The sequence below is a fragment of the Amblyraja radiata genome, chromosome 23 (assembly GCF_010909765.2).
Source record: "Amblyraja radiata isolate CabotCenter1 chromosome 23, sAmbRad1.1.pri, whole genome shotgun sequence".
Classification (NCBI taxonomy): Eukaryota; Metazoa; Chordata; class Chondrichthyes; order Rajiformes; family Rajidae; genus Amblyraja; species Amblyraja radiata.
This window is the reverse complement of record NC_045978.1, coordinates 1,289,912-1,314,302: the sequence shown is the minus strand read 5'-3', so window position 1 is coordinate 1,314,302 and position 24,391 is coordinate 1,289,912. Positions and strand designations below refer to the sequence as shown.

General features: G+C 47.5%; 1 protein-coding gene across 3 annotated transcripts in view; it reads right to left on the bottom strand.

The window, feature by feature from the left end:
- ptprt (protein tyrosine phosphatase receptor type T) overlaps positions 1 to 24,391 on the bottom strand; it is a 588,177-nt gene that overhangs the window by 297,570 nt on the left and 266,216 nt on the right. For all 3 annotated transcript variants that reach the window (XM_033041307.1, XM_033041304.1, XM_033041305.1), the window contains exon 7: positions 4,615 to 4,908. In XM_033041307.1, the coding sequence (XP_032897198.1) occupies positions 4,615 to 4,908 (294 nt within the window). The remainder of the gene's footprint in view (positions 1 to 4,614; positions 4,909 to 24,391) is intronic.

The following is a 24,391-nucleotide window of genomic DNA, read 5'->3' as shown; positions in this document are numbered from 1 at the left end:
TGTTCCTTTCCTCCAGAGATGCTACCTGACCCGCTGAGTTACTCCAGCACTTTGTATTTATCTTCAGTATACACCAGCAACTGCAGTTCCTTCCTAAACATTTATATTCTTTCTTTTGGGGATTGGATTAGAAGACTTTTATTCACCTTGGAAACCAACCACCAGCCTTAATGACCCAAATTGGTTTAAAGGATCCTCTTTAGTACATTCATTTCTTCGTCTGGTTAAGAAACCGATTGAAGTGCTCTCGAGGCATGGTAGTGAGTGGAGGCTGGGTCAAAGATTAGTCTCAGACCAGCGGTCATTTATTTTATTTTCTATTTTCTTTATTTATATAGCACATTTTTAGTCAACTTGCATTGACCCCAAAGTGCTTCACATAATTACATTCACACACACAGGCAAAGGTGGGTGAAGTGTCTTGCCCAAGGACACAACGACAGTATGCACTCCAAGCGGGATTCGAACCAGCTACCTTCCGGTTGCCAGCCGAACACTTAGCCCATTGTGCCATCTGTCATGTCTATCTTGGCCCTAATCATCGGCTGATGATCAAAGTGCTTACAGGGAGAGCTGGAGTAACTCCGGCAGCTTCCAGTCTGGTAAATAATGCTGCGTACAGGAGCTGGTCTGGCCAGTCCAAACATAATAACTGATGCAATCTGTTATTTCCAGCCAAATTATTGCAGAGTGTTTGCACCAACAGGAGGCTGGAACATGCTGATAGGTTACGGCTCGTGGGGAACCGGATAAGGAACATGAACACCTTTGCTTATCTAGTGATGCAGGCTGCTGATCCGGCATCCACACATTGTATATAAGCTGGCCACAACTTTACGCGTTCGTCAGGAAGAAAGGAAGATTGCAGCCTTCGTTTCCAATGGGGAATTTAGTGGATCACACAGCAACTGTTCTATCATAGCTTCCAATAAACCACATATGTTCTCTGCGCAGAAACAAGTCAGGGAGCAAACATTGAGAAATGTAATCTCTCCTGCAATACTAAATTAGAAAAAATAATTGATTTTGCGCATCAGTTCAGTTTCAAAGAACAAGGGATAACATAGAACAGCACAGCACAGGAACTGGCCATTCAGCCCACAATGTCTATGCTGAACATGATGAATGAATGAATAAGTTTATTGGCCAAGTATTCACATACAAGGAATTTGCCTTGGTGCTCCCCCCGGCAAGTGACAACATGACATACAGTGCCAATGTAAACTCATCTCTTCTGCCTGCACATGATCCTTGTCTCCCCATTCCCTGTATATCCACCAGCCTATCCTAAAGCCTCTTCATGCTGGAATCTGGAGCAGGAAACAAACTGCTGCAGCTCAGTTACTCCAGCACTTTGTGTCTTTTTGTGTACTAACCAGCATCTGCAGTTCCTTGGTTCTACTGATGGAGGAGTGCATGGGGTCAGGCAGCACTGTGGAAACAGAGAGATGGGCAAAGTCTCAAGACTTTAGAGATACAGCGCGGAAACAGGCCCTTCAGCCCATCGAGTCTGCACTGACCAGTGATCACCAATACACTAGCAATATCCAACACACACTAGGGACAATTTACAATTTACAGAAGCCAATTAAACTACAGACCTGCACGTATTTGGAATGTGGGAGGAAACCGGAGCACCCAGAGAAAACCCACACAGTCATAGGGAAAACGTACAAACTCCGTACAGACAGCACCCGTAGTCAGGAATGTACCCGAGCCTCTAGCGTTGTGAGGCAGCAACTCTACCGCTGTGTCACTGCACTGCCCCGCGAGTTGTGGAGTGAATGATTCTATTACCTTTACAGAGCTGGTTAATATTTAAAGAATATTATTCCTGGCGAATGGGCTTATTCCTGCAATGTTCATCCTTGCTTTAGGTGTTGTACTTCCGGTGGCGCTGGTGCCAGCTGCCTCCGCCTTCAGCCCGGTATCTTTTTGTTTTTTTCGTTTTTTTTTGTTATGTTGAAGTGTGTTTTTTATGTTTTTTTTAATGTTTTTAATGTGGGGGAAGAGGGCACGGTGCGGGGGATACCGTCCTTCAGTCGCTTCCTGGAGGGGACGCGACTATTATTCGCGACCAGCGGCCTACCTACTGGATTGGCGCGGCCTTTCCTGCCGGGATCGACCAGAGCTCCAGCAGCGGCGGGACAGCGCTGATACATCGCGGGGCTGGCGATGCCTTACCGGGGATCGCCGTCTGGAGCCCGGAGTGCTGGACCTGCGGCACCGACATCATGGAGCTGTGGTTCGCGGAGCTCCCAACGCGGGCGGCGCTGACAAACATCGTGGGGTCCTGCGACTCTGCCCGGCTCGGCCGGCGGACTTGGGAGCTGCGGACTCCGGTGGGAGGCGGCTGATCGGGAGGTCCGGGCCGCTGAGGAGGATTTTCACCGTCGGGGTTCGGCGTCGGCGTTCCATCAGCCCGGCGAGAGGGTCTGAACATCGGGCCGCTCGGGGTGGCGACTGCGGGTGCTTGGAAGGCCCCGACCACGGGTGAACATCTGGAAAGATCGGAGGGGAGGCTGGCTGGACTATGGTGCCTTCCTCACCTTGGTGCCATTGTGTTATGTTGTGTCGTGGACTTTCTGTGTTTGTGCTTGTTTTTTAAATTCTATTTTATTTTTAATATGTTTTATCATTTATTATTTATTTATTTTTATGATACTGCCTGTAAAGGGAAATTCATTTCGTTGTCTCTAATTGAGACAATGTCAATAAATTTGAATACAATACAATACAATACAATATACTTGAGCTGGAATTAATTGGGTTATTGAGACAGTAAAGGGCCTGTCCCACTTACGCGATTTTTTCGGTGACTTGCTGGCACCCACCAGACAGGCCTTTAACATCTCTTTGCAATAAAAAGACATACATTTTCCTACCGTACATTTGCTTTCTTTCACACAGATTTTCAAAGGCAAATAGTCATGTTTAAGACATCATCACACTGATTGTGTTTTGTAGACGTGAAGCTTTGATGTTGACAATCTGGGCCCTGTTTATCCGTGACCCAAGCTTGGCAACGGCTGAAGTACATCAGTGCAGAAGATTGATGATGGTTCAGCATTTACGATTAATTGAATACTATTTTTATTCAGCACAACAGCTTATATGATACCCAGCTTCAGCTAGCCACACAATCCTCAGAGATTCACATAAAACCAGAGGGGAAAATCACAAGGATAAATAAGAAACCTACCCTTCATAAAACATTCCTGGTGTACATAAATATTAAAGCACATATAGGGCGGTACAGTGGTGCAGCGGTAGTCACTGCCTTCGAGCGAATGCAGCGCCAGAGACCCGGGTTCGATCCCGACCACGGGTGCCGTCTGTACGGCGTTTGTACGTTCTCCCCGTGACCTGCGTGGGTTTTCTCTGCGAACTTCGGTTTCCTCCCACACTCCAAAGACATACATGTATGTAGGTTAATTGGCTTTGTGTACGTGTAAATTGTCCCGAGTGTGTGTGGGATAGTGTTAATGTGCGGACCCGATGGGCCGAAGGGCCTGTTTCCGCGCTGTATCTCTAAACCAAACAAAACTAAATACCGCAGCCCCACCTCCCTCACATTGAAAACCAAGGAACGAGAAAATATCCACCGCAAAAACAATTCCAAACTCCTTGAGAATGGCATCAAGTATTTAGCAACTGTACGTGGGCGATGGGAAATGTTCACCATTGCACCAGTTATTCACAAATACCTGACCAACTTGCTGACTCCTACTAAATGTCACAATGTGCGTAGACAACAACTCAACGACATATCCGTTCTTGCGCTGAGCCAACAGCGGCTGAGATCAATTCACCCACAATCGTTGAAACTCCAAAAGACCGCTCACGTTTGACTATTCCTGTAAGGGCCTATCCCACTTACGCAACTTTTTCGGCGACTGCCGGCACCCGTCACAGGTCGGCGAAAATTTCCAACATGTTGAAAATCTAGCGACGACCAGAAAGACGCTACCACTCTTTGGGCGACTGAGGAGACGACTCACGACCATACAGGCGACACCTTGGCAACACGTCGCGGGAGGACGCCTGTATGGTCGTGAGTAGTCGCCCAAAGAGTCGTACCTTGTTCTGGTCGCCGCTGGATTTTCAACATGTTGAACATTTTTGGCGACCTGCAATGACCTATGACGGGTGCCAGCAGTCGCCGAAAAAGTCGCGTAAGTGGGACAGGCCCATTAGGTAGACACAAAGTGCTGGAGTAACTCAGCAGGACAGGCAGCATCTCTGGAGAGAAGGAATGAAGACTGAAGAAGGGTCTCGACCCGAGGTCACCCATTCATTCTCTCCAGAGATGCTGCCTGTCCAGCTGAGTTACTCCAGCATTTTGTGTCTATTTTCGGTTTAAACCGGCATCTGCAGTTCCTTCCTACATCTATACAGCTTAAATTCACCTGACCTGACTGTTTCACGAAAATCATATTTTACTAGTTGAAAATCAAAAATCACTCTCATAGGTGACCAACCGCTGGGGTAATACGGCCATTGATAAAACCAATTTGCCCGTTCATTCGTGCTTATTTGAGACGTGTTAGAGGTGTTGACGTGAACCTTGTCTCTGTTGCAAGATGGAGGCTGGGTTACAGCCGGGGGGTTTACCTGCGCACTTGGTGCGGGTGGTCAGCGGGGGTCCCGGTGGTCCCGTCCCCCCATCTCCGGGTCTGGTGAGGAGCACCCTGATCTCGTATTCCACGTCGGGGTCGAGGTGCCAGAGTTTGTAGGTCTGCGAGTCCACGATGTGGGTCTCGGCCCAGTTGCCGGACGTGGTGCGGTACTCCACCTCCTTGAGGATGATGGGGCCATCGCCGATGATGGAGTTGGCGTTGGGTTTGATCCACAGGTACGTTGCTCCCACTGCCAGCAGCTCAGGGGGCGCGATGGGCGTGGGCGGGTCTGTAACGGCAAATAAAAGCAACTCGCTCAATCCAATTCAAAAATGTTTGTGTGAGACTTAATCCAGAAAATATTAACAAATATTCTGCTAATAAAATCATGAGGAGAGATTTGAACTGTAAGCCCGAATAGTTCATGCTACTGTGCATAGAAACAATGGATTCATATATGAAGCAACATTTGTTTGATCGTCTGTACGCCAGTGTTAAATTTGCAAACAACAGTTCTCAGAAACCAGCATTAGACCAATTGATTGTTCAACTCAAAAGGACACAGAGTGCTGGAGTAACTCAGCGGGTCAGGCAGCATCTGTGGAGAACATGGATAGGTGACGTTTCACAGAGTGCTGGAGTAACTCAGCTGGTCAGGCAGCATCTATGGAGTGAAGGAAATAGGCAACGTTTCGGGCCGAAACCCGGAAGGGTTTCAGCCCGAAACGTTGCCTATTTCCAAAAGAGTTTTGTCCCGATACGATGCTGGTTCATTATGATGATAGACACAAAATGCTGGAGTAACTCAGGGGGTCAGGCAGCATCTGTGGAGAACATGGATAGGTGATGTTTCACAGAGTGCTGGAGTAACTCAGCGGGTCAGGCAGCATCTGTGGAGAACATGGATAGGTGACGTTTCACAGAGTGCTGGAGTAACTCAGCGGGTCAGGCAGCATCTGTGGACAACATGGATAGGTGACGTTTCACAGAGTGCTGGATTAACTCAGTGGGTCAGGCAGCATCTGTGGACAACATGGATAGGTGACGTTCCGGGTCGAGACCCTGCTTCAGCCTCTTTGTGTTTTGTGTCTACCTTTGATTTAAACCAGCATCTGTAGTTCTTTGTTTCTACAGATCAAGTTCAGCTGCATGATGTGATGTCTTTAAATCATTACACTGAGTGGAGACCAGCGTGTGGGTGAGTGGGTGGTGAGTGGGGAATGGTGGTGGCCTTGCTTCACAGCGATGCAATGAGGCATTCTCAATGTGTCCATCCACACACCTGATACTGTGACAATAAAGCTAGCAGTACAGAACGCCACACGAGATCCTTCTTCCCTGTGGCTATCAAACTGTACAACTCCTCCCCCATCTGTCGTGTAGTGGACTGACCCCTCCCCCCCCCCCCCCCCCCCCCCCGCCCACAAAATCTTTGCACATCCCCATTCCTGGACTTTCCAGTGGTCACTTTAATTTCATGTTTCATGTGTTGTGTTATAGACCAATTTCCCTGCTGGGATAAATAAAGTTCTATCAGAGGGTATCGTTTAATGGCCTGTCCCACTTAGGCAACTTTTTGGGCGAGTGCAGGAGACTCTGCGCTGGCCACATGGTCGCCACATGTTCGCTGGTGGTCTCTGGTGAGTCTCCTTCATGGACGCGAGGAGTTCCCGCATTCTGGGAACTAGTCGCGGCCTCAGTATGGTCGCCGCAAATCTTTCAACATGTTGAAAATTGGTCGCCATGGAGATAATCGCTAATCCTGTAGGCGTAGGTGCAGTTGTAGCGGGGTCACCATGTAGTTATGGGTAGTCGAGGTAGTCGTAGGTAGTTTTAGTTCATCGCCTCTGCTGACCCGTCATTTTCATTGACTCATTGGGGGGAAAAAAACATAAGCAGGAGTTTTCAGAACCAATGATAACTGACCGGTAATGTTAAATGTCCGCCGAGCTTCACAGCCGTGTATCTCTGGCTTATTAAATGTTGTCTGGCCTCTTAAAAGTGTCTCCACTCCTTCTCCCCCCTTCTTCCCCCTTCTCTCCCCTTCTTCCCCCCCCCTCTCTTTTAAAGGACTTACTGTACACTGTGCTAGCCGTCTACACAGCGCCAACCTTCCTGTTCATCGCGGCGGTGTGTGTCTGTATAACCTTGGCTTTGCACCGTGTCAATTTCAGACAGCGCTCCCCCCGCTTGCCCTGGCCCCCGCTGTGTGTGTGTGTGTGTGTGTGTGTTTATGTGTGTGTGTGTATGTGTATTTGTGTGTATTTGTGTGTGTATTTGTGTGTGTGTGTGTGTGTGTGTGTGTGTGTGTGTGTGTGTGTGTGTGTGTGTGTGTGTGTGTGTGTGTGTGTGTGTGTGTGTGTGTGTGTTCCACTCTGACAGTCGCCGGCAGTCTGCTGAAAAATCGCTAAGTGGGACAGGCCCATAAACCAAGCGGGAAATACAGAACACAAAACACAAACTAGTAACATATAGTAACTAGGGTGGAGCAGCGGTAGAGTTGCTGACTCACAGCGCCAGAGACCTGGGTTCGATCCCGACTACGGGTCCTGTCTGTACGGAGTTTGCAAGTTCTCCCTGTTAACTTGTGAAGGTTTCCTCCCACACTCCAAAGACGTACAGGTTTTGTTGGTTAATTGGATTCTCATAATTGTAAAACATCCCTAGTGTGTGTAGGATAGTGTTAGCGTGCGGGGTGATCGCTGGTTGGTGCGGACCCGGTGGGCCAAAGGGCCTGTTTCCGTGATATATCTCTAAAGTCTGATGTCAAATAAAGGCCACTGCAATTGCAATGTGCTCGAGGGACCAAGAGGAATACTGAAGTGAACAGGGAGAGGTGGAAAGAGAAACTCAAAGTGTGAAATGGAATTTGAGGAAAGTAAAACTGAAATCAAAGATTAAAGAAAGGAGTGGGGTGGGAGAGTCAAGTAAAACTGAATGAGAACTCTGCCACAAATTATATGGCCAGTCAGTTGCAGATAAAGTTCATTAGTGGCACGGTGGCGCAGCAGTATAGTTGCTGCCTCTCAGCGCCAGAGACCCGGTTCGATCCCAACTACGGGAGCTGTCTGTACGGAGTTTGTACGTTCTCCCCGTGACCGCGTGGGTTTTCTCCAAGATTTTCTGTTTCCTCCCACACTCCAAAGACGTGTAGTTTTGTAGGTTCATTGGCTTGGCATGAATGTAAATAGTCCCTAGTGCGTGTAGGATAATGTTAGTGTGTGTGGGGATCGCTGGTCGGTGCGGACCCGGTGGGCCGAAGGGCCTGTTTCTGTGTTGTATCCCTAAACTAAACTAAACTAAACATTGTGGCTGAAGCTCGACACAAAATGCTGGAGTAACTCAGCGGGTCAGGCAGCATCTCTGGAGAGAAGGAATGGGTGACGTTTTGGGTCAAACTGCCAGCTTTCTGTGTCTATCTTCGGTTTAAACCAGCGTCTGCTGTTCCTTCCTACACTAAACGTCGAGGCTATGCTGCCACACTGGGCACTTGGCCGCTCAGCAGAGATGGATTTCTGTCTCTGATGTTTTCTGCTGAGTGGAAACTGTTGCATTGGGGCCGGGCTGGGAGCTAAACACTGACTACAGCATGGAATACAAGAGGAGATGTGGAATGGGCCGCTCGCCCACCCGGGCTTTGATTCATCTCGCCCCAGGAACAACTCCAAAGAGATGCAATCTGAATTACAAAGGCAGCAAAGATTCCTTTGTGACTTTGGTGTACATGCGGAGTTTGGAAATAAATATGGCTCCGGTAATGAAAGCATATTGTAGGCTTCTGAATAGTGGGAAAGGTTTGAGAATGGGAAAGACTGAAACGGTTTTCCCAGGATCGTCCAAGATCTCCACAGGTAGTCGGGGGAGGGGAGGGAAGGAAGTACTTTCAGTAGAGATTCCATTTCAACACATAATTATCTTGAGACATGTTGTTGGCCAAACAGCTGACGTTTGTTGTCCAACAGCCAACTGGAATATTACCAAGAGGTTGATTATCACCTGAGTGGGACACAGAACAGTACAGAACGGGAACAGGCCCTTCGGCCCACAACGTCTGTGCTTCCACCACATCTTCACTAGAAGTGTTTAGTTTAGAGATACAGCACGGGAGCAGGCCCTTCGGCCCACCGAGTCCATGCTGACCATCGATCGCCCGTTCACACTAGATCTATGTTATCCCACTTTCTCATCCACTCCCCGCACACTAGTCAAGTCAAGTCAAGTCAACTTTATTTGTCACATACACATACAAGATGTGCAGTGAAATGAAAGTGGCAATGCCTGTGGATTGTGCAAAACAACAGAACAGAACCAGTATTTACATGTTAGAGAAAAACAAAATTTTTAAAGGCACAACACAACAGTAAATGAGTCCCTGGTGAGATCAGAGTTTACAGTCCTGACGGCCTGTGGGAAGAAACTCCGTCTCATCCTCTCTGTTTTCACAGTATGATAGCGGAGGTGTTTACCTGACCGTAGCAGCTGGAACAGTCTGTTGCTGGGGGGGTAGGGGTCTCCCCATAATGTTGCTGGCTCTGGATCTGCACCTCCTAGGGGACAACTTGCAGAGGGCCGATTAACCTACAAACCCGCACAACTTTGGGATGTGGGAGGAAACCGGAGCACCCGGAGGAAAGCCACGTGGTCACAGGGAGAACGTGCACACTCCACACAAATAGACAACGCCCGAGGTCAAGGTGGACCCCGGGTCTCTGGCGCTGTGAGGCAGCGACTCTACTCGCTGTGCCACTGCATCGTGACTCCATGTACGCACCAACTCCGCGGCGTCTTCACGGCAAATCCAGGGCACGTTTAAATTAGAGTCACGGGCATTTTATGGGCACACACAGCTGCCACTAGGTGGTGTGTTACCTCCCTCAGAACAACAAAGGGAAGTAAAGGATAAAACCTCCTCACAACTCAGTCCTAACTCCGTTAACTCAGGTTGTTCTGGTACGTTCCACGTTGGGGTGAGGGTGACACAGTGGCTGGATCTGTGGTGAATAATGAGGCAGGGCTTGAGTCTGTCTGCAAGGTTGGGGACTAGTGGGCAAGCAATAACAGTGATTTAATCAGCTTCACATTGAAAGCAGATGAAGTAAAGCAGGAGGCCCAGATAAATGAATTGTACTGGAATTAGTCACTTGCAGTCAGCTCGAAAGCTTAGATTAACTGGTTGGACAAATGATGTGTCAAACTGCAGAGCGGCAATGCTAGCTATTTAAATCAGACTCATAATGTACAGATCCAATATACGCTGTCTGCCTCTGAGTTCATGCAGAATGTCAAAACACAGGGTTATTGGATATGTGGAGGTTCGTGCTCAACTAGCTTTGAGGAAAGCCAATGGAGATGTATTGTGGAACAGGTCTGGAGTAGAACTGGAGTAAGGAAAGAAGGGAGCTGAATGTGGAACTCATTGCCACACAAGACTGTGGAGGCCAAGTCAATGGATATTTTTAAAGCAGAGATTGACCGATTCGTGATTAGTACAGGTGTCAGGGGTTATGGGGAGAAGACGGGATAATGGGGTTGGGAGGGAGAGATGGATCGGCCATCATTGGATGGTGGAGTAGACTTGATGGGCCGAATGGCTTAATTCTGCTCCGAGAACCTATGAACTTGTGTACAGCATTGAAATGAGATCTGCTGCTGCTGTTCTTTCAGTGTCGTGCGATTGGAAGCGGGCTTGCACGGAACTGATTGGGGTACTGATTGGGGATGATCAGCCATGATCACATTGAATGGCGGGGCTGGCTCGAAGGGCCAAATGGCCTACTCCTGCACCTATTGTCCATTGATGTAGAGAGATTGATGTAGAAGAACAATAAATGAAAGATATGCATAAAAAGTAACAATGATAATGGAAACTGGCCATTGTTAGCTGGTTTGTTGGGTGGGGGAGGGATAGAGAGAGAGGGAATGCCGGGGCTACCTGAAGTTAGACACATCGACATTCATAGCACTGGTATCATACATGCATACCGTAATGCAACATCTTACTGATCTACCTTACTGATCTAGCCGGTTCGAATCCCGCTTGGAGTGCATACTGTTGTTGTGTCCTTGGGCAAGACACTTCACCCACCTTTGCCTGTGTGTGAATGTGTGTGAGTGATTGGTGGTGGTCGGAGGGGCCGTAGGCGCAGATTGGCAGCCACGCTTCCATCAGTCTGCCCCAGGGCAGCTGTGGCTACAGAGGTAGCTTACCACCACCGAGTGTGACTGAGGAGTGAATGAATAATGCGATGTAAAGCGCCTTGAGTATTAGAAAGGCGCTATATAAATCCCATCCATTATTACCTGAACCCACTGAGTTATTCAAAAATTTGGTAAACAAGCTAAAAATAACGGGTGGTGACATAAATGAACTGGTTTGCAACTGTTATTAAGATTTGGAGTCACATTTGCAGGAAGCAGAGGAGTTCACATTTAGGAGCCCAGCTTACTGGTAAGTCATTATATATTGCCTCCATCCCGTGGAGACTCAGTCTGCCTGCAACAAACATAATGCTATCAGCTGAAGAATTCACATTGCATTTTAATTTTCCCATGCTGGGCACAGCAACAACAGTGGTGGCAAGACCATACTGTTTAACAGCAGAGTGGATTAAGTAAACGCTAACAATCGACTCTGTGATGCTAACTGTCCCCTCTTCACACATGCACTGAATTCCAAAACAATCTAAGTTCCAATCCTCTATCCCATTTGTTCTTGAGCAAAAACAAAGTCGCAAAAGGAAATTGCCTGAAGCAGGGTCTTGACCCGAAACGTCGCCCGTCCCTTCTCTCCAGAGATGCTGCCTGTCCCGCTGAGTTACTCCAGCTTTTTGTGTCTATCTTCGGTTTAAACCGGTGTCTGCAGTTCCTTCCCACACGTTGCTTTTTATAAACAAATGACAATAGACAATAGCAGGCCATTCGGCCCCTCGAACCAGCACCACCATTCACTGTGATCACGGCTGATCATCCACAATCAGTACCGTGTTCCTGCCTTCTCCCCAACTACGCTATTTTTAAGAGCTCTGTCTCTCTTGAAAGCATCCACAGATTCACAACTCTCTGGGTGAAAACGTCTTTCCTCATCTCCATTCTAAATGACCAACCCCTTATTCTTAAACTGCGGCCCCTGGTTCTGGACTCCCCCAACATCGGGAACATGTTTCCTGCCTCTAGCGTGTCCAAACCCTTAATAATCTGTGGACAAAAAAGTTTAGGAGGGGGGGAGAGGGTGGTGTGGGGGGAGGAGGGTTGTGGGGGTGGGTGTGTGTGTGTGTGTGTGTGTGTGTGTGTGTGGGCAGGGGGGCTTGTGGGGGGAAGAGGTGTGTGGGCGGGGGGGGGGGGGTTGTGGAGGAGGGGGGGTTTGTGGGGGCGGGGGGGAGTTGTGGAGGAGGGGGTGTTTGTGGGGGAGGGGGGATTGAGCTCAGTGAAAAGACGGGGAAGAGCCATGGGAGAAAGGGGGAGGGGGGAGGAGCCAACAAGGGGGACCAGAGGGGTAGCAGTCGGAATTGGCGGTGCGATGGCGACTCACAGTGGGCACTGGTCGTTCTCCTCTGCCGGGATCAGAGTCTCCACTTTCCATTTGACGACGTTTCCGACTCCGGGCTGGGTCTCCCACGCTGGGCTGCTGCTGGGGGCAGGGCTGCTGCTAGGGGCGGGGCTGCTGCTAGGGGCGGGGCTGCTGCTAGGGGCGGGGCTGCTGCTTGGGGCAGGGCTGCTGCTGGGAGCGGGGCTGCTGCTGGGGGCAGGGCTGCTTCGTGTCCCTCTGAAGCTCCGGTTGGAAACCTCCGACGGCCATCCTCAGCTCCAGTAAAGAAGCGATGGCGCAGGAAGGGGCGGACCGTCCCGGAGAGTGACAGGGGAAGAGACTAATCCACATGGCGCCGACTGGCAGGAGAAGAGATCGATCGGCGCACGCGCGGTTCTAAAGGTTTTTAAACATCGCTAACTTTTACGACATTCAACTCGCAGCACAGGAGACCGGTGAGTGAACTGGCAAAAAATGGTAGCGCTATTGTGAACCGTTTTTGTGCATATAGAGAGACTGCCAATCCGGAAGATAACTAAATCAGAGTTTTAATTATGTATAGATAGATTCCAGATTAATTTCTCCCCCTCTACTCCATCAGTCTGACCCAAAGTCGGAGAGGATGTGTCCACTTGTCGGAGAGTCCAGGTCCAGAGGTCGCAGCCGAGAATTAAAGGGCGCTCTTTTAGAAAGGAGGTGAGGAGGAACTTCTTTAGTCAGACGGTGGTTAATCTGTGGAACTCATTGCCACAGAGGGCTGTGGAGGCCAAGTCAGTGGATATTTTCAAAGCAGAGATAGACAAATTCTTGATTAGAATGGGTGTCAAGGGTTATGGGGAGAAGGCAGGAAAATGGGATTAGGAGGCAGATTGAATGGCAGAGCAGGCTCGATGGGCCGAATGGCCTAATTCTACTCCTGTAACATGTGAACTTGTGAAAGTCACCTGTCCATGTCTATGTCCTCCACAGATGCTGCCTGACCCGCTGGGTCCAGCACTATATTCTGTTCAAGGTTCCAGCATCTTCTATTCCTTGTGTCTCCATGGTTACGTATCCAGTTTCTCAACAACTTCACTGCCACAACCTCATGGAGTTTTCTGAACAAGTTCTGTTCCACTAAGAATCATTTAGACAGGTGTATGGATAGGCCAGGTTTGGAGGGACATGGGCCAAACGCAAGCAGGTGGGACTAGTGTAGCTGGGACATGTTGGTCAGTGTGGGCAGGTTGGGCCGATGACTCTAATGTTCTTCATCACAGAACAGCGTTGAGGTTGACTTTGTGCTCAGCCTGTTGACTGAATGCCCAGGACAATGGCTGCCAGTTGATCTTACTTGCTGTTTGGGTTGGCTTCTGAGCATTTTCCCTTCTCCAGATAAACTGGTTTGAGAACAAGTTTTGTGGAATGGCAGCAACAAACAGAAGGAACAGATCAGTAACTAAAGCAGCCACTGCCACAAACAAGCTTCTTTAATTCATGTCAAAATATATTGCAAAATATAGAACGTGTTAACTTTAACCAATGATCCTTGTGTAAAATGTGGTCAAATGTGACAAGTTGTTAACAAATAAAATGTGGCATCTAATGGCATGATCTGTTAGTGGCGTTTAAGAGGCTTTTAGATGGTTTGTTACTGAACCTCGGTACATATGACATCAATAAACAACCTAATCCTCTGACCTCTGGTCTTTCATATTTCCACTTTGGGTAAAAGGTTCTCACTGTTTTCCCCATTTGTGCTTCTCATCATTTGACCTATTTGACCAAGTCTCCCCTCAGTTTCCCACGTCTGACAGAAGGTGGATTCAGTCTACCCAACCTCTCCTTATAGCTTATACCTCAAAACAGAAACCTGTCCTATCCATGTACCTGTCTAAATGTTCCTTAAACGTTGCGATAGTCCCTGCCTCAACTACCTGCTCCGGCAGCTCGTTCCATACTCCCACCACCCTCTGTGTGAAAAAGTTATCTCTCAGGTTCCTATTATATCTTTCCCCCGTCACCTTAAACCTATGTCTTCTGGTCCTCGATTCACCTACTCTGGGCAAGAGACTCTACGCGTCTACCCGATATATTCCTCTCATTGTGTGTCTCTGTCTCCCAATCTCCAGCTAATGAACTGAAAGCTAATTCTGCTGATAATGAAAGTACACGGCAGCATCTGTCCCCATCATCAATACAACACCCACATCCCAGAGAACATTATTCATTGTCATTCTGATCTTTTTTTTGAGTTTAGAGATAGATTGCGGAAACAGGCCCTTCGGCTCACCGGCTCCGCGCCGACCAGCGATCCCCGCACACTAACACTATCCTACACCCACTAGGGACAATGTTTACATTTACCAAGCCAATTAACATTCAAACCTGTATGTCTTTGGAGTGTGGGAGGAAACCGAAGAACTTGGAGAAAACCCACGCAGGTCACGGGGAGAACGTACAAACTCTGTATATACAAAGCCCGTAGTTGGGATGGAACCCGGCTCTCCGGCGCTGCATTCACTGTAAGGCAGCAACTCTACCTCTGCGCCACCGTGACTGCCGTTTACGGCTGGAAGTCACACAGGCAGTGGATGAAAATCATTCCTTGGACCCGGCACAAGCCAAGATTTGAAAGTGGGATATCACCTGATCTACACATTCTGTCGGAGTCACTGTAACGGCCACAAACTTGCTGAAGAACAAACTTGCTGTAGCTTGCCAAGGCATTGAAATGATTCATTGCATTTTTAAAGTTTAAAATGCTAATCAAAAGTGTATGAACAATCTGATTCAGAATCTAAAGTAAAGTAAAGTCTCCTTTATTGTCGTTCAGTCTGAATGAAATGTTGTGCCTTGCAGTCATAACATAGAATAAAATAACAAAACACACAATAAACACAGATTTAACACCCACCACAGTGAGTCTACCAGGCCCTCCTCACTGTGATGAAAGGCAAAAGTCTTAAAGTCTTATAAACTATCTCGGTGGAAAGTGCGGGCCGGATGGAAGTGTCCTGCTGCACGCGTTGTAGCAGAGGGTGAGAATGGCCATTCTTCATCTAGTTGGCCAGGAATTTTACTTCTATTGCCCTCAAAGGTTGTCAAGATGCGTTACGTCTGAGCAAGACTAATTGTCTTCTGTATTGTAAGTCGACTGTTCACCATGCACGCGTTTATTAGCAAACATGATGGGTCATGTACGCGCACTAATTGGATTAAGATCTTTATTCAATAGACCTTGACAGCCAACAGCTACAGTCAAGAGCTCAAGAATTCAGCCCTCGATTGTTATCTCCAAACTTGGGTGGCAACGTTTTACATTTTTAAATGCCGTTAGCTGGGTTTGGAAAACTATTCTTGGGCACTGGTTGAGAGAGGAGCAAATGAAAAATCTGCATTATTTTCTCTTAGTAATTATTGCGAGCGGCAGAAGTGTGTGTAAATAAAAGGGGCTGCCCAAAAGAAATGTAGAAACATAGAAAATAGGTGCAGGAGTAGGCCATTCGGCCCTACAAGCCAGCACCGCCATTCAATATGATCATGGCTGATTATCCAGAATCAGTACCCCGTTCCTGCTTTCTCCCCATATCCCTTGATTCCGTTATTGTCTATCCCGGCAAGACCAGAAGGAAGAACGAGAATTCTGATTCAGGAGCAGATATCATTGGAATAACATAGGTGCATGCCACCGGTCATGATCCACACCACTCAATAAACTCTTTTCTGAGGAGCTCATTAGTTTAGTGTAGTTTAGTGATAGAGCGTTGAAGCAGGCCCTTCGGCCCACTGGATCCGTGCTGACCAGCGATCACCTGCACACCAGTTCTATCCTGCAAACTAGGGACAAATTGCAGAAGGCAATTAACCTACAATCCTACCCATCTTTGGGGGCAAGGGATGCGTGTGGGGGTGGGGGGTGGGAGGGTGTGTGAAGGGAGGGGGGGGGTTGGGGGTGGGTGAGGGGGGGGGGGGTTGCGAGGGGAGGGGTTGGGGAAGTATTTGGCCATCCGGTAAGCCACAGCATCCTGATACGATGCAACAACTGATCTTCATTGCGGGCTCCAGCTGAGGTCACTGCACCGAGCGCTAAATGAAAACCGTCTTCAGGCCATTTTGCAAAGAGATAAAACAGAACTTTAATCTTGTAGGAGCAAAGACAGAGAGCGTTCGATGCATGCATCGCCCACCCGCCCAGCCCCTCTACTATCAGCGATCCTTGGCACAGACCAAATGCTGCCGACTTATACCTTCTTAAGCTACTTAGGAGAGGGCTCCGGTTTGCGGTCTTTATCACAAGCACTTTAGATTGGAATTGGATTTGGCTTCACGTGGAGGTTTTATCCTTCATGAATTTCATTATAAAATTCATTTAAATTAATTTCTTAATCTTCTCCCTTGCTCCTGAGACTCATAGATAACTGGGTTTTTTTTCAACCTTTCACACGCTATCTGAAAAAAGAAGTTTACTATTTGTCAAAAACAAATCAAAACACCTTTCTCGTACGGTTTTGTCCTGCAACGCTGCAACCGCCCAGCCCACGGTGGCGCAGCGGTAGAGTTGCTGACTCACAGCGCCAGAGACCCTGACTATGGCTGCTGTCTGTACGGAGTTTGCACGTTCTTCCCCTGACCGTGTGTATTTTCTCCGGGATCTCGGGTTTCTTCCCACATTCCAAAAACCTACCGGCCTTTTTGTTCATTGGCTCGGTATAATTGTAAATTGTCCCTTGTGGGTAGGATAGTGTTAATGTGCGGGGATCGCTGGTCAGCGTGGACTCGGTGGGCTGAAAGGCCTGTTTCGCGCTGTATCTCCCAATGTAAACTAAACCAAATCAAACCTCTAGGGGGGGCCTTGACCCCGAACGTCACCCGTTCCTTCTTTCCAGAGATGCTGCCTGTCCCGCTGACTTACTCCAGCATTTTGTGTCTATCTTCAAATCAAACCTGTGGTCGTTCAAGTCTTCTGCCCACAGAGCGTGCCAATGTTTCTACCAACACTACTTCAGAAAAAGCACTGGCAATAAATCAGAGCATCACTTCATTCTCAGCGTCTAAACTAAACTCAAGGAGCAGCAAAGTAAACGTTTACGAAGAAAGTTTGTGTTCTATTGAATGAGGAGTGCAAGACGGGAGACGCCAATTGAAACGTGACATCGGATGGAAGCTGCTGGAATAGGATAGTTGAGATGCCCCCAGAATTGTAGTATCAGGGGCAGATGTGGAAGGTCCTACAGCTCATCCGTTTGCCCCAATAGTTAAATCCTGATGTTCAAATGTTTTAAGTTCTTCAGTTTAATTTTAAAACTATTACTAAACAGAAGAGCGGGATATATTGATGGGAAAAGTTGATAAACATAGTTTAATTTTTAATTGATGTGGGTCATGGCATCTTTTTGTCTACAAGGAAAGCAGTTTGTAGTCTCACGAGGGGCTTGGATCTCACGAGGTTAGGCCATGTCCAAAAATGCAGCTAATCCTGATGTGTCAGCCTGAATTATGCCCCTTTATCCTGGAATGTGGTATAAAACCATAACTCAAGTCTTCCAATTCACCAGGTTATACTTTGTCACAGAAGGCTGTGGAGGCCATCAGTGGATATATTGAAGGCAGAGATAGATAGATTCCTGATTAGTACAGCTGTCAAGGATTATGGGGAGAAGGCAGGAGAATGGGGTTAGGAGGGAGAAGTAGACAATAGATAATAGACAATAGGTGCAGGAGTAGGCCATTCGGCCCTTCGAGCCAGCACCTCCATTCAATGTGATCATGACTGATCATCCACAATCAGTACCCCATGCCTGCCTTCTCCCCATATCCCTTGATTCCACTAGCCCCTAGAGCTCTATCTAACTCTCTCTTAAACCCCTCCAGTGATTTGGCCTCCACTGCCCTCTGTGGAGGCCAAATCACTGCAGAGAGTCCACTGCACTATCCCTTGAGTGCAGCGTGGGTTCACAAGGTTAATTCCAGGGATGGCGGGACTGTCATATGATGAGAGAATGGAGCGGCTGGGCTTGTACATTCTGGAATTTAGAAGGATGAGAGGGGATCGTATTGAAACATATAAGATTATTAAGGGATTGTACATGCTAGAGGCAGGAAACATGTTCCCGGTGTTGGGGGAGTCCAGAACCAGGGGCCACAGTTTAAGAATAAGGGGTAGGCCATTTGGGACGACAGATGGCACAATGGGTTACGTGTTCGGCTAGCGACCGGAAGGTAGTCGGTTCGAATCCCGCTTGGAGTGCATACTGTCGTTGTGTCCTTGGGCAAGACACTTCACCCACCTTTGCCTGTGTGTGAATGTGTGTGAATGTGTGTGAGTGATTGGTGGTGGTCGGAGGGGCCGTAGGCGCAGATTGGCAGCCACTCTTCCGTCAGTCTGCCCCAGGGCAGCTGTGGCTACAGAAGTAGCTTACCACCACCGAGTGTGACTGAGGAGTGAATGAATAATGCGATGTAAAGCGCCTTGAGTATCTAGAAAGGCGCTATATAAATCCCATCCATTATTATTATTATTATTTAGAACGGAGATGAGGAAACACTTTTTCACACAGAGAGTTGTGAATTTGTGGAATTCTCTGCCTCAGAGGGTGGTGGAGGCCAATTCTCTGGACACTTTCAAGAAAGCTAGTTAAGGCTCTTAAAGATAGCGGAGTCAGGGGATATGGGGAGAAGGCAGGAACGGGGTACTGATTGGGGATGATCAGCCATGATCACATTGAATGGCGGTGCTGGCTCGAAGGGCCGAATGGCCTACTCCTGCACCTATTGTCTATTGTCTATTGTCATAGCACGAACTATTATGATTTTTGTTTTAAAATGCCATTCTGATCATTTGCTTTGTTTCATGAAGTACGCCCAAGTCTATGGGAGTCTCACTTTGTCTGCTTGCTGTATTCACTGTGGCAAACCTGATTGTTGGTTGAATTAGAAAACGTGTTCAATAAACTACCGGAACCTTCCACAATGATTTCATTAGTGGAGCGCACCGCAGGTGTGATGACTGGCTCTCTCTGCAAAGTGAAAATTATTCAACACTGGGTAATTGTCCCTGTTATTTTTATGATGATTCCACACACTCACAGTGCATCATTAATAAAGGTGTGCATTGATTTGTTCTATCGTTATCTACTCCTCTCTCTTCGTGGTAGGAAGCTGAGGGGTGATCTTATCGAGGAGTGTAGCACCTTGAGGGCAATATTTAGGGTAGCCAAAAATGCTGGAGAAACTCAGTGGGTGAGGCAGCATCTATGGAGCGAAGGAATAGGTGATGTTTTGGGGCGAGACCCAAATGTCATTAAATGTCATTAAAAAGTCACTGATCGACACAAAACGCTGGAGTAACTCAGCGGGACAGGCAGCATCTCTGGAGAGGAGGAATGGGTGACGTTTCGGGTCGATAGCCTTCGTCAGACTGGTTAGGGATAAGGGAAACGAGAGATGTAGACGATGATGTGGAGAGATAAAGAACAATGAATGAAAGATATGCAAAAAATTAATGATGATAAAGGAAACAGGCCATTGTTAGTTAGTGGTTTGTTGGGTGAAAATGAGAAGCTGGTGCGACTTGGGTGGGGGAGGGATGGAGAGAGAGGGAATGCCGGGGCTACTTGGTGGGAGAAATCAATATTCATACCACTGGGCTGTAAGCTGCCCAAGCCAAATATAATATGTTGTACCTCCAATTTGCATTTAGCCTGACCTTGACAATGGAGGAGACCTAGGACAGAAAGGTCAGTGTGGGAATGGGAAGGGGAATTAAAAAGTCGTAATTGCATCCGCTTCTGCAGCTTCCTCTGGCAGCTTGTTCCAGATACGCACTACCCTCTGAGTGAACAAGTTGCCCCCTGATGTACCTGTGAAGTCACTCTCCTCTCACTTGAAGCCCGTGCCCTCTAATTCTCCTTCCACAGTCAAGAGGGAGAAATATTTCAGACACTAGAGGTGTTTAGGACGAGGGATTCAGGTTAAAATCAGGGCCAATCTCAGAATGAAATGAGGAGACAGTTCTCTCGATAAAGAGCAGGAGAAGTGTACAGCTTTCTCCCACAAATAGCACCAGATGTTTTTGAATGATCATTGTTATTCTGATGAAATGTTTAAGAAGGAACTGCAGATGCTGTAGTGTCAGTTGCTCTACACTGGTGAGACCAAGCGCAGGCTTGGCGATCGCTTCACCCAACACCTCCGCTCAGTTCGCAATAACCGACATGATCTCCCGGTGGCTCAGCACTTCAACTCCCCCTCCCATTCCGAATCCGACCTTTCTGTCCTGGGCCTCCTCCATGGCCAGAGTGAGTCCCACAGTAAATTGGAGGAGCAGCACCTCATATTTCGTTTGGGTAGTTTACACCCCAGCGGTATGAACATTGACCTCCAATTTCAGGTAGTCCTTGCTTTCTCCCTCCTTCCCCTCCCCTTCCCAGCTCTCCCACAGCCCACTGTCTCCGCCTCTTCCTTTCTTCTTCCAGCCTCCCCCACCCCCACATCAGTTTGAAGAAGGGTCTCGACCCGAAACGTCACCTATTCCTTCGCTCCATAGATGCTGCCTCACCCGCTGAGTTGCTCCAGCATTTTTATCTACCTTCTATTGTTATTCTGATGGTGAGAAGGTGCTGCTCGACAGGGACGGGACTGTGCTCGATGGGGAGCCCAAGTCAAGATGGATGGATGAGGTTGGGAGATTATTCTCCAGTGATCTCCGTGGCAATATCCAAGGCTTGGATGGAGTGGACTTGGAGAGGATGTTTCCACTTGTGGGAGAGTCTAGGATTAGAGGTCACAGCCTCAGAATTAGGGGACATTCTTGTACGATGGAGATGAGGAAAAATTGGTGAATCTGTGGAATTATTTGCCACAGACGGCTGTGGAGGCCAAGTCAGTGGATATGTTTAAGGCAGAGATAGATTGATTCTTGATTAGTACGGGTGTCAGGAGTTATGGGGAGAAGGCAGGAGAATGGGGTTAGGAGGGAGAGATAGATCAGCCATTATTGAATGGCGGAGTAGACGATGGGCTGAATGGCCTAATTTTACCATTCCTTATGTTCTTGTATTCTCGTTGAATGATCGGAGTGATTCAAGGCGTGAGAGGCTGCACACACCTTGTGTTCACGTTAGAGGGGGAACATAAATCGCCATGTGAAGTATGACCACAGAATGCATTTTATCGGGATGCATCATAGCTCGGTTTGGGAACAGCTCCATCCCAGACCGCAAGAAATTGCAGCGAATTGTGGACGCAGCCCAGACCGTCACACAAACCAACCTCCCTTCCATGACTCCATCTACACCTCACGCTGCCTCGGCAAGGCCAGCAGCATCATCAGGGACCAGTCTCACCCTGGCCACTCCCTCTTCTCCCCTCTCCCATCAGGCAAAAGGGGCAGGTGTGAAAGCGCACACCTCCAGATTCAGGGGCAGTTTCTTCCCAGCTGTTATCAGGCAACTGAACCATCCCACCACAACCAGAGAACAGTGCTGAACTATTATCTACCTCATTGGAGACCCTTGGACTATCCTTGATTGGGCTTTGCTGGCTTTACCTTGCACAAAACGTTATCATGTGTCTGTGCACTGTAAATGGATTGATTGTAATCATTTATTGTCTTTCCGCTGACTGGATAGCACGCAACAAAAGCTTTTCACTGTACCTCGGTACACGTGACAATAAACTAAACTGAAACTGTGACACAAGCCACCACAAGCGTCTATGAGTCACAGTGCAACCCACTGTGTAAAGTATGGAGCTGCTTCAGAAGTAATTACATGAAGTTATGTGACAAGCAGCTACAGAATACCTTGCAAGTTGTATAAGATGCTGTGTAATTAACTGGGTACCCGACACTGTACAAGACAACACTGTACAATCTTTGCACAGCCCTGACATAAGGTACGACTTATATCGACGTTGAGGTTTAAAAATTAATCTGCAGCCAACAAATGTCAGTATTTATTTCACTTACTTCCTATTTATTTACAAAAACAAATAAAACAGAGGCCAAGTGTACAGGGTCTGTGCAGGTTCACTGCCTGGGCTGATGAAAGGTCCAGTGGCAGCTCTCACTGTTACAATAGACAATAGGTGCAAGAGTAGGCCATTCGGCCCTTCAAGCCAGCTCTGCTATTCAATGTGATAATGGCAGATCATCCCCAATCAGTACCCCATTCCTGCCCTCTCCCCATATCCCCTGACTCTGCTATCATTAAGTGCCCTATCTAGCTCTCTCTTGAAAGTATCTGGAGAACCGGCCTGTGAGAGTATATGTTTCAATAAGGTGTCCTCTCATCCTTTTACATTCAAGAGTATACAAGCTCAGCCGCTCCAATCTATCAACACATGACAGTCCCGCCATCCCGGGAATTAACTTTGTGAACCTACGATGCACTCCCTCAAAAGCAAGAATGTCCTTCCTCAAGTTTGGAGACCAAACCTGCACACAATACTCCAGGTGTGGTCTCACTAGGGCTCTGTATAACTGCACGAGGACCTCTTAGCTCCTATACCCGTTGTTTCACAGATTCCCTTTGTTCATTTACATAAACTCAAAATGCTGGAGTAACTCAGCGGGATGGCAGCATATCTGGAGAGAAGGAATGGGTGACGTTTCGGGTCGAGACCCTTCTCAGCCCGAAACATCACCCATTCCTTCTCTCCAGAGATGCTGCCTGTCCCGTTGAGTTCCTCCAGCATTTTGTGTCTATCTTCGGTTTAAACCGGCATCTGCAGTTCTTTCTCACACCCTTTGTTCTTTATGTTGGGGATTTATTAATGAAACCACACAGCCTTACACCTATGTGTGAGTGTGGGCTTAATGAGGAGTTAGTTTCCTGGGGACAGGGTGCAGTTTAAAAATAAATTCAATCTTGACTCTGAACAAACAGATCATAAATCACTGCAAAATAAACCAGCTTCTCACTTGACAATGTGCAGGTAGGTGTGTGTCAGCGGTGTGGCTACTAATTACTAATTACCCTGACACACTGGGACTCACTGGTGAGGAACTACAGGCTCTCCCCCAAATATGAATCAGTTCAAGGTGGGGCTTGACCTGACTTCTGACCTCTGCTCTTGGTTCATCCATCCTGAATATTTACAACAAAGATTGAAGGCTCCGTCTGGATGGAAATCGATGGGCGATGGACAAAGAGGGACGAGGAACTGCAGATGTTGGTTTACACAAAAAAAGACACCAAGTGCTGGAGTAACTCAGCGGGTCTGCAACAGTTGCTGTCTTCTGAAGAATGGTCCCAACCCAAAACATCGCCAATGCATGTTCTCCACAGATGCTGCCTGACCCGCTGAGTTACTCCAGCACTCTGTGAAACGTCACCTATCCATGTTCTCCACAGATGCTGCCTGACCCGCTGAGTTACTCCAGCACTCTGTGAAACGTCACCAATCCATGTTCTCCACAGATGCTGCCTGACCCGCTGAGTTACTCCAGCACTCTGTGAAACGTCACCAATCCATGTTCCCCACAGATGCTGCCTGACCCGCTGATCACCGTAGTCGATGTGAGGTGCTGCGGAGATTCACAACGTGAATCACTTCTTATCCCCAAGTCAAATACTTTCAACAAATCCACTTGCATCAGTTTCTGGATACGGCTGTCAATCTCATCGCAGAGCACAGAGAGAAAAACAATTACCTCTTGATTAAATCCACCTTTGTGTTTTGTCTCATTTCATTCTGCTACGGGTCTTTTCCACTCTGCACAGTAATCAGTTTAAACAGAGACTGCCTTTATTTGGTTACTGATTCATTAAACACAGTTTGAAATTCAGCTATATTTCAATACAAATATTAACATTGCAGACCATTTACAAAAACCTAATAGGCATTGCTCTCACTTAACTACTACTAAAGGTTTAAATGTTTTATTGGTATTTGATTTTCCGTATCGATTTCAACAAAAAATTAATTGATACAGAATGTGATGTCATTTTTCATGGCACTGCTTAAATATTCAAACCATCGCTGATCTGTAATCATGAATTCGCAAGGATTAAAATAAAAAGAGAAACATTACAGATTTAATAATCTTCTTCTTTATGGTTTAGAGTAATCAATGGGAATTATTCAAGTATTTAGGTAACATTAAGGGCCTGTCCAACTTGCCGATTTTTTCCAGCCGGCGTCATATCAGGGTCGCCTGATATGTCAGTCAATGATGCCGGCAGTCACTGAAAAAATTGCCAAGTGGGACAGGCCCTTAAGGAAGGTTTTCAATAGGATGTGCAGCAAATTCACTTTGTGGTAA